Source organism: Lissotriton helveticus, chromosome 10, assembly GCF_964261635.1.
Source record: "Lissotriton helveticus chromosome 10, aLisHel1.1, whole genome shotgun sequence".
Classification (NCBI taxonomy): Eukaryota; Metazoa; Chordata; class Amphibia; order Caudata; family Salamandridae; genus Lissotriton; species Lissotriton helveticus.
This window is the reverse complement of record NC_136071.1, coordinates 67,253,462-67,263,341: the sequence shown is the minus strand read 5'-3', so window position 1 is coordinate 67,263,341 and position 9,880 is coordinate 67,253,462. Positions and strand designations below refer to the sequence as shown.

Sequence of the window (9,880 nt, the reverse complement as noted above, 5' to 3'; positions counted from 1 at the left end):
ACTGCCGTTGATGTGTGGACTGATTCGTGTGCGTACCATGGGAGTGATATGAACTCTTCAGCAACTCTGCATATTTTTTCTTATATTAGATAATTGGATGGATGAATGTAACTGGAGTGTAAATACTGTGGGCCTGATTCCCAAAGGTAAACTTAGACTTGAGTACAATGTTAATGTTAAAGAAACTTTTAGAGCGCACATATACCCTGGGGTGTCTTGGCGCTGTACTAGAGTAAGAACCTTTAGACGTGGAAGAGGGGGTAATTAGTTTGAAAACAACCAAGCTTTCAATTGTTTCCTGAAAGAGAGGAGAGAGTTAGCATCTCTCATGTTAGCAGGAAGTGTATTCCATAGTTTCGCAGCACAATAGGCCGACTAAGATTAGACCTGACGCATAACTTCAGACCTGAAGTTTTGAGGTGTTCCAAGGAATGTGTGGCCTGTTTTCTGACATATTGTGGTGTAAAATGATGTTGACCTTACAGCGACAGAGGTACTATTAAATTCCTCTTCTCACAAGATTGAAAACACCTCATTCACTTAAGCTTTGCAGCACATACTTTCGGGTGTCAATGATATAAGATCCATTTTAAATTCCTTGTGTATTGAAATGATGCTGTGTGCTTTAGGTTTGTGCTTGTTTTCATTGTATGAGGTCCTTGTATCCTGGTGATGTGCCTTTGCCTTATAATAGCATATTCTCAGGTTAGAATCAATCAATCAATCAATCAATCAATGAGGGAATTGAAAGTGCGCTACTCACCCATGAGGGTCTCAAGGCACGGGGGGCACCAGATCAGTTTAGCCGAAGACCCAGGTCTTGCGGGTCTTCCTCGAGGTGTTCAGGGAGGGGACGCATCCGATGTCTGCCGGTATCTTGTTCCAGGTCTTGGCTGCATTGTGAGAGAAGGATCTTCTGCCTGCCCTGGCTCTGTGGATGCGCAGGGTTTCGGCCAGTGCTAGGTTGGAAGATCAGAGATTTCCTTTGGGTACGTGGAAGTTGATTCTGTCGTTAAGGCATTTGGGTTCGTTGTTGTGTAGGCATTTGTAGGCGTGAGTGAGGATTTTGAAAGTGACTCTTTTCTTCACGGGGAGTCAGTGGAGACTTCGTAGGTGTTGACTGATGTGTCGTGTTGGGGGATGCCGAGGACGAGTCTGGCGGTGGTGTTCTGTATTGTCTGGTACTATAAGTACTATTGTGACCCCTGCATTTGTAGAAATGCTTCACCAAAGATATATTATTTAACTGATGAACTCTGATAATACAGGGACCTGCAGTAGGTGTATTGTTTGATATTTGTGGTTTGTGGTGCAGCCACATTTCCTCTCTCTTACTGTAAGAGGCTGCTTGGGGTATTGGTTGTGGCCAAACATCAATACTAAGGTTCAACAAGACCCCTGAGGAAGAAGATCCACTGAGAGGTCAGTGGGCCAGCTACAAATGACAGCTGAGCAGAGAGTGGGTCAATGTTTGCATCAGAAATTAACACAGAAGAAGCACAGAGAAACAGGGTGGAACATAGAACATAGCGCAGGGAAACCTCTGGGTAGGTGTGCGCCCTACAAATTTAATTTAATAATAATAATAATAATAGCAAATCTCGGACGTAAGAGGTGACAACATAGTGGCAGCCCACAGGAGCAATATGATTAACCAACTCCAGAAGGTGGAGACTGGCAGAACTATTGGAGTGCTAAACCACAACTTTGTGAGTTGTTGACACCAAGAGACCTCAGATCACTGCAGCAGAAATATCTAAATACTCCTCTTCTTTACTGTAGGGTTGTTCATGTATTGTCTAATTTACTTATGTAATTCTGTTTCAGCGTGGCGTAGTCAATCTCGTTCTCACTGCAGTACACTTCCTTCTTCGCTGCTGGGCTTTGAGGCAGTACATGCAGGTCTCCACCCCTCATGTGTCCCTTTTCTGCACAGTGATGACCCTTGTGATTCTTTGTAAAACATTTCTGTTCATCTTTCCTGTCTGCTTCTTTCTGATTGCCCCTAAACTTGGTTTGCCTATCTTTGTTCTCCATTACCTTTGTACCTCTATTCCATGTCCCGCTCCACCGGGCCGGATCTATGTCAAAATATCAATACAATGATATCTCCTTGCAACAATATCATTTAGGGTCATCATACATGGGGTGTATAGATTTAGTATTGTAACTCCATATCTTCTTACAGTCAAAATACTGTGTAAGTTGCTATTTTGGAATTAATATTGTTGATGGTTTATGGCTGATATTTTGGTACCACACCGTTGAGCACCTCACCCTTTTGCTTGTCTTGAACACTGCATTGACACAGACACAGCAGTCATTGAGAGTGCCGGCACTCCAGTACACTGCCACATTAATTTAAATATAGTCCTGTCAACCATTATAGCACATACATCTCATACAAATAAATCTCTTTCAAAACCATTGTACTGGATTCAATCTAAAAAACAAGTAAGGTGGTGGACTTGTCTGACCAGAGGCATTTTAAAGCATGGGCAAAGTAGGGGCTGGGGGGTGCTGATAGTCATCTCTGTTCTGCAGAGTATTGCCATATTGTTTTATGTGATTGAACTGTGAGAGTCTTTGAAGAGAAATGCTATGATTCTGTTTAATGCAACATCCATAAAAAAGTATCTTTTAGATCAAAACAGGACCTCTCATATGAGAAATGGGAGGATGGCATCGACAAATGTTTTGCACTGATATCAGTGACCAGTTGTTCACTATCCCTGAATATTAGATGTAAACACATTTAGATGTTTGACCAGTGTGTCTGTGCACTATCAGTGACCTGGCCCAAGAGGACATGATAGAGCTGAAATTGTATCATAAATTCAAAGCTGTTCTGAACAGGGACCCCTGAAATCCAAAAGATTTTCCTGTGTCTGACAGGTCAGCGTGTGGGTCAGCTTTTTGGGTATTGGTTGGCCTGTTTTACCATTGATTTTGCTGATATTAAAACAAACATTGCCTGCAGCAAGCTCAAATCTTTGCAGCCTTCAATTCCTCACAAAACACCTATACAGCGTGTCTTTTCAACTTGAGAACTGCCCCAGTTTCCAAATATCGGTCACTGTTTTGCTATGTTATTCACGAATGGGGGCCACTTTTGTTTTGGTGCCCAGAAATATATATTCAGTTCCAGTCCGACTCTGATCTTTGTACCAAAGTTTAACTCTTAAAGCATGTTCTAACAATTAATATTAATAGTAAATGTGTGAGTTATTTGACATGTAAACACCTTTCTGGGCATGCAGCTCTTTTCAAAGTGTAGTAGAATTCCACACCCACCTTGCAAGAACCAAAGAGATGTTCCTGTCTGTAAGAAGATGGTAAAATGTACAACAGGACATATTGCAGTGCTTAATTTGTAAAATAATGAGTACTGGTGACTGAGGATCTCCTCAGAAGTCCTCAGCCAGGCAATAAAAGGCAGGCACACAGTATACCATGGCTGTATAATATTAAATCATGCCTCTTTAATCCAACCCCAGACACTGCCCCATTGTTTCTCCCCTTTAGGCTCCTACTTTCTCTCTTTGTGGTGGTTTTTCGATCTTTCTCTTCCTCTGTCTTTCTGATTTGTATGTTGAATCAAACTGTAACGTTGGCCTCCATGCTCTGACTCTCTCTTTTTGGTGGTTTTCTATCTTTCTCTTCTTCTGTCTTTCTGATTTGTATGTTGAATCAAACTGTAAGGTTGGCCTCCATGCTATGATTTCATTATGTTGATAAAGTTTGTGGAATTGTGGAACATGCTGCAGATGTAAAAAAAACAGAACCTTCACAGAAGGCCTTTTACAGCTCTGCACCCAGGATGTGGAACAACATCCCTGTCTCTGCCTTGAATGCCTCAAGGCTGCTCCAATGTTGGATAGTGCTGAAGATGTACCTCCTTAAAGAGTACTACATCATCATGCACTAACACTGCACAAGCTAGCTACATCTGTTATCTCTTGCTGACTGTGCGCTTGCATTTGACCCTGTACATCACGGATGCCTTTGGACTAGGTGTGCTCTTTACAAATACCACATGTGTCCATATAGTCATACAAACAAACGGCTGTACGACGGTACAATGCAGGTAAATACATTGCATGCCTAACGCGCATGTTTTTACCGCGAATATACATTCACAACGCATGGTTATACCACGCATTGTTTTTAGATTTAAAAACAGTGTATTAATGGGGGAGACCCCCCAACCTACCTTAAATGCTTGGTATTAGCATGCGTTGTAAATGCATAATTGCGGTAAAAATATGCGTTCTAAAAATGCATGGTAAAGGCACAATGAGGTAAAAACCTTGTTGTAAAGGCTGTTTCCCCAAACAAACAAGGATATAAACAACCATAAATACACACACCTGGTGGTGGACTAACAAAAAAAAAGCGTCATTGTTTAGAAATGTGTCAGAGGTTTGTCCTACAAAACTGGCACAAATTAGACACTGCATACCATCCAATTACAAGGTAAATGCAGTATATTTGTGTCCCTTTTTTCACATTACAGGCAGTATGGTATCTGCATCATACTAAATAGTTGTTTGAACTAAGAAGCCTCTTACCACCATTTCATGTGGCCCCAGAAGCAATATACACTGTTTGCCTACACGATTTTGTGTTATTTGTACCACATACAATTTCCAAATGCTTCATGTGCTGTGGGCGCCTTTGGAAGCAACACAACCCTTCTAAGTTCTAATACTTGTTCCTTTCAGGTCTCAACGTTCCAATGATGCATGGGGGAAATCAAACATCATTGACAGAGTTTGTTTTGTTGGGACTTTCTGACATCCCAGAGCAGCAGTCCATACTATTTACATCTTTTTTCATAGTATACATTCTGGCATTGCTGGGAAATGGGCTTATCATGATGGTGATTGCCCTTAGTCCTCAGCTCCACAAACCCATGTATCTCTTCATCAGCGCTTTGAACATTGTGGATATCGGCCTCATCTCAGATACTCTCCCCAAGATGCTCACCAACATCTACACCAACAAGAAGTCTATTTCCTATGAGGGCTGCATTGCCCAGTTATACTTCTTTGTATTTTTCGCAGCTGCTGAGTGTGTGCTTTTGGCCGTGATGGCCTGCGACCGGTATGTTGCTATCTGTTTTCCTCTTCGCTATCCAGACATTATGAGGACTCACATCTGTCTTTGGATGGTGACCTCTACTTTTGCAGTGAGCTTTTTGCATGCACTGTTGCACACACTCTTGATGGCTAGTCTCTTCTTCTGCGGACCCAACCAAATTCTCCACTACTTCTGTGACATTGGTCCACTGCTCAAGTTGTCCTGCGTTCCGACGTCCACCAATGAACTTGTGATCTTCACCGAGGGTTCCCTTATTGTCATGATCCCCTTCTCAGCCGTACTCTTCTCCTACGTGTGCATTGTAGTGGCCATTCTGAAGATACGCTCCACCGAAGGGCGGCAAAGGGCTTTCTCCACCTGTTCCTCACACCTCACAGTGGTGACCTTGTTTTATGGTACTCTTGTGTTTATGTATTTCCGACCCTCCTCCAGTTATTCCCTGGGCCAGGAGAGGTTTGTGACTATCATGTATAATGTCCTAGCACCAACGCTTAACCCTTTTATCTACAGTCTCAGAAACAATGAAGTAAAACAGGCTTTGAGAAGGTTAATTTCTCAAAAGAATGTGGCGTGATAAGTTAGAAAGGTTTGGATTAGGGTGAGATTAGTATGTATGTTATCTATTTTACTGTATACATAGGTGCTTGCATGCAGTTATTTTCAGCTCTTCCTCTCATCTCTTTTTCATTAAGATGGCTTTGCACTTCGGGAGGGATTTACAAATCTTTCTCCCAATGGAGCACAGCAACTTACTGTGCTGTGTTGCATGAAAGGGAGAAGGTTTACATGCTTCATATTTACCATGATACGGAGCATTTCTGCTCTCTCCTTGCACTGGAGCACCTTGCCCTGCCTAGCACGAACATAGGCACACTAGTACCAGAGTACAGGGTCTCTGCATTACAGCCAGGATTGTTTTGTGCAGCAAGGGACACCTTCCTGCACAAAAACAATCCTTAAAGGAGATTTCCTCTTTCTAGTGTGCTGCAGAATGCGGCTCAGGTGGAAAGTGGTAATAGAGAGGATAAATACAGATATTTCTCCTTATTATGCCTCACTGTAGAAGGTGTAGCATGTTGATGCAATCCCAGGTTTACAGGTCTTTGTAAATCTGGGAATGCACCAAAATCCATGGGTGGGTGAATAGGAATGCCCATGCTCCACCCGTGCAAATGTCTTCTCAACGCAAGGTAACACAAAGCAGCACTATGCATTGTCTTGCTGTACTTTGTATACTTTATAAATAAAAAATGTAAAAAATTGTCTGCGCTGCTCCACAACGGTGAAAGAACCCGGATGCAAAATCTCAGTAAATCTGACCCCATATGACGTTTCTAATCTAAGAATCACACACTTTTAACCGCATCGCTGCTAGAGAGATTCTCCTGCTGTGCTGGACAGCAATAAAAGCGGGTGTGGTCATGACGAGACCAGCTCGTCATGAGCACAGGAGCACTGTGCTGCATGATGAGCTAAGCTCGTCATTAGCATGGAAGGGGCTAAGAATCGCTCCTCACTATCAGTGCAGCCAACAATTACACAGGTCTTCAGAAGGACTCATATGGGCTCTCCTATGCAATTCTGAGATGGAATAGCCCTTCCTTCAAGGTTACTCTCTTTCCACAGTATGGTTCCAATGAGCCCCTGCTCCAGGAGAAATTGTATTCTTTGGAGTCTAGCTGTATGTCACAACATACTTAATTTTCAGTAACTCGGGTTGTTGCATTTGTCGTTTTTCAATGAGTTGGCTATAATGTCACTGGCACACTATACAATAAAGATGAGTCAGTCTTGGAATGGCTGACTTAGTGCAAATGAATTAGAGAGACAAACAGTTTTTGTTGTACCGCTTACAGTGATCTAAACTGTTTTTATTTACCACTCAGGAAAATTAAAGGTGTGGGTTTACTGTTTCTTACTGTCACTGAATTGAGTGCAATGACTGGTGTTGTCCAGTGTGTGGCAAGCTACTAACTAATGCCACAAAAGGAGGGGCAATAGAGGGACAACAAGATGCTGGGGCGGCCTCCACTGAAAAGTAACTAAGCAAGAACCAAGCCCCTGTTTACACACCCCACATTGTACTGTGTGTAAGTAGTAGATTCACCTAACTCCCAACATTTGTATCAAATTCTTGCACCTTTACTGTAGAAAAGGTCCTGAAATTCTGAGTGTCAATTTATTTCTCTCAGTACAAAAATACTTAAAAATGAGTCCACATGGCATCCTTTAAAAAAATAAGCAAAACCTGTGTCCAGGCTTATTAAAACCACACGAACATGCTTTCACCAAGATTTATAAAAAGGCCAACATTTTTCATTGCCCTACTTAACTTGCAGGCATTTTCATCAGGGCATTGGGACCCAAATGTCACCCAAATGTGCACCGTTCCTACAAAAGTAAGCAGTTGGAGAAGAAGAATGTGAAAAACAGACAGAGATTGTGAGCAAAACGAACTGTACTGTATTCACACAACAGAAGTAAGGCAAAGTTACCATATTACCACTGGGTGAAAGCCTACCAGTGGGCAATGTGACGAATTTCAGGAACAAGTAATAACCATGAGCCACCTGAGAACAGCTGAGAACAGAACAAAAAAACTAAATAGTGAACACTACAGCCAATATCCTCGCAAAAAGGACACCACAAAGGGACCCCCTCTTATAGCTATCCGACCACACAAAACAATGACCCTTTATCACAATGACCCTTTATCTCAAACAACTCATTATAGTGTCAAGACAAAAAGATTAGCAACTTCATAAAAGCTATTCATCTTTCTAATGATTGAAAAGCTGCCCACACAATCATACATGTGCAACGCACAAGATGGGTAATCAGTCCCAATGCTTACCTACAATGCCAGCGTTCAATGCTGCAGCAGGACTATCCATCCGTGGCTGCTAACGAAATAATGTAAACTTTCCCCATATATGGTAATACTCATTTTTATTGTATTTATGTAGCGCTTACTACCCCTGACAAAGTGATGGAGTGCTTTTTGGGGGGTAGCATGCTACTCGGAACCCAAACATATATCACGTAACAGCCACATCAAACACTAGACCGTCATTAAAACGTGATGCCATCTTTGAAGCACGAAAACCAAGTTGTCTGCAGGGCCATCTTGAAAGTATGTAAAGCAACATAGCAAAATGGCCAACTGCAAGTTAAAAATACGAGTAGGAGAAGTAGATCAACTCAAAAAAGAACCAGAAAAGCTAACAAAGGAAGAGAGGGGGTTGTTGGGTGAGAGAGGGGCCAACAACTAACAAAACATTTTTTTAATTGTCAAATACATATTTAAAAAAAACACATACAAAGCAGAAAAGTGAATGAAATTGGTCTCAATTGAAAGATAAGGAACACCCATTCTAAGGAAAAACTTTAAAACAAAAACCCCTTACATAAACAACATTTTAAATAGTATTCTAAATAGGCCTCCACCAAAGCGAAATCTCTTAGGGGCTCTGACACCAAAGTGTTACTCAGCTCACAATGTAACAGAATACCCATTAGTACCAAAACTTATACCACTCCACCATCTCATTAAGACCCTGTTTGTCAGTCTGTTCCGAGAACATCTATTGGGCCTCCTTCCTATATAGGGACTCATCTGCTCCCTAAATGCGCTAGAACTGTCTACTGGAAGTTCATGGGACTTTGGCCTATGAATTTGCCCACTTTCAAGATGCTAATGTTGACCTGCCTTCTGGTCTTCACAATGCGAATAGTAAAACCAATGTACTCAAGCTCACAGGGGCTCTGGAGCCTGTAGATCAGAAGCGTGGTGTTGTAATTAGTCATCATATTCTGATACCAGGTACAGCTATTACTTAGTTTATTAGATTGAAATAGACAGTTGAGTTTGCACATATTACATTCCACATATCTCCCGTAGGTAATGATGCCATGTTTGTGCTTTAGGTTGGGAGAACAACGAAAAACGAACCAAGGTCTCAGCATTTTGTTGTCTCCCACACTTGAAAGGTACCAATTCCTTTGTACACTTTGGTGTATTTTGGTGGATGAGAAATCAAAAGTAAATGCCACAGGAATACAATCAGCAGTGGGCTTCATATGCTTTTCCAAGAGGGCTGAGCGAGGAGTGTTCAAGGCCCTATTTCAGAACATGGTGACAACCTCTTTCGGATAATCTTGTTGTTCAAGGCATGCCCCCAATGTAGATGATTGTGCAATAAAAGTATAGATGTCCATGAAATTCCTCCTATAATGAAAAATTGGCCCATGGGGAGATTATCCTTCAAAGCACATGGGTGGAAGACGGTATAATGTACCAGTAAGTTTTTGTCAGTGGGTTTTAGGTGCACCGCAGTACTGAGTCTAAACTCATGGGCACTGATATCCAAATAAGTGATTGTATCCCTACTGTATGACCAGGTAAAATGGAAACAAGGGTCTAAACCATTTAACAACTGTAGAATAGACTCTAGATAACTCACAGAGCCAGACCAAATGCACAAAACATCATCTGTATACCATTTTCAGAGGGTTACACTGGGGCAATGAGGGTTGGATTCATGGTGAGAAAAATTCTTTTCAAACGTCCAGACATGAATGCAGAAGAGATCGGGTGTAAAAGTTGCACCCATTGAAGTCCCTGGATTTACAGGTACATCTTATCCTTAAAGGCAAAACTTTTTTTATTAGCGCCAACTCAATGCATTTCACAACAAAAATCGGAGGGGTCTCAAATAACCATTCGTGTGTCCACAGAGCCCTGGAGGCTGCCAACAATATGCCATCCTGTTTGGAT

General features: G+C 41.8%; 1 protein-coding gene across 1 annotated transcript; it reads left to right on the top strand.

Moving 5' to 3' along the window:
- Positions 1 to 4,741: 4,741 nt before the first annotated feature.
- LOC144783934 (olfactory receptor 1S1-like) lies at positions 4,742 to 5,677 on the top strand. Its single transcript, XM_078662667.1, has one exon. The coding sequence runs from the start codon at positions 4,742 to 4,744 to the stop codon at positions 5,675 to 5,677; it is 936 nt and encodes a 311-aa protein (XP_078518793.1).
- The last annotated feature ends 4,203 nt before the right edge of the window (positions 5,678 to 9,880 follow it).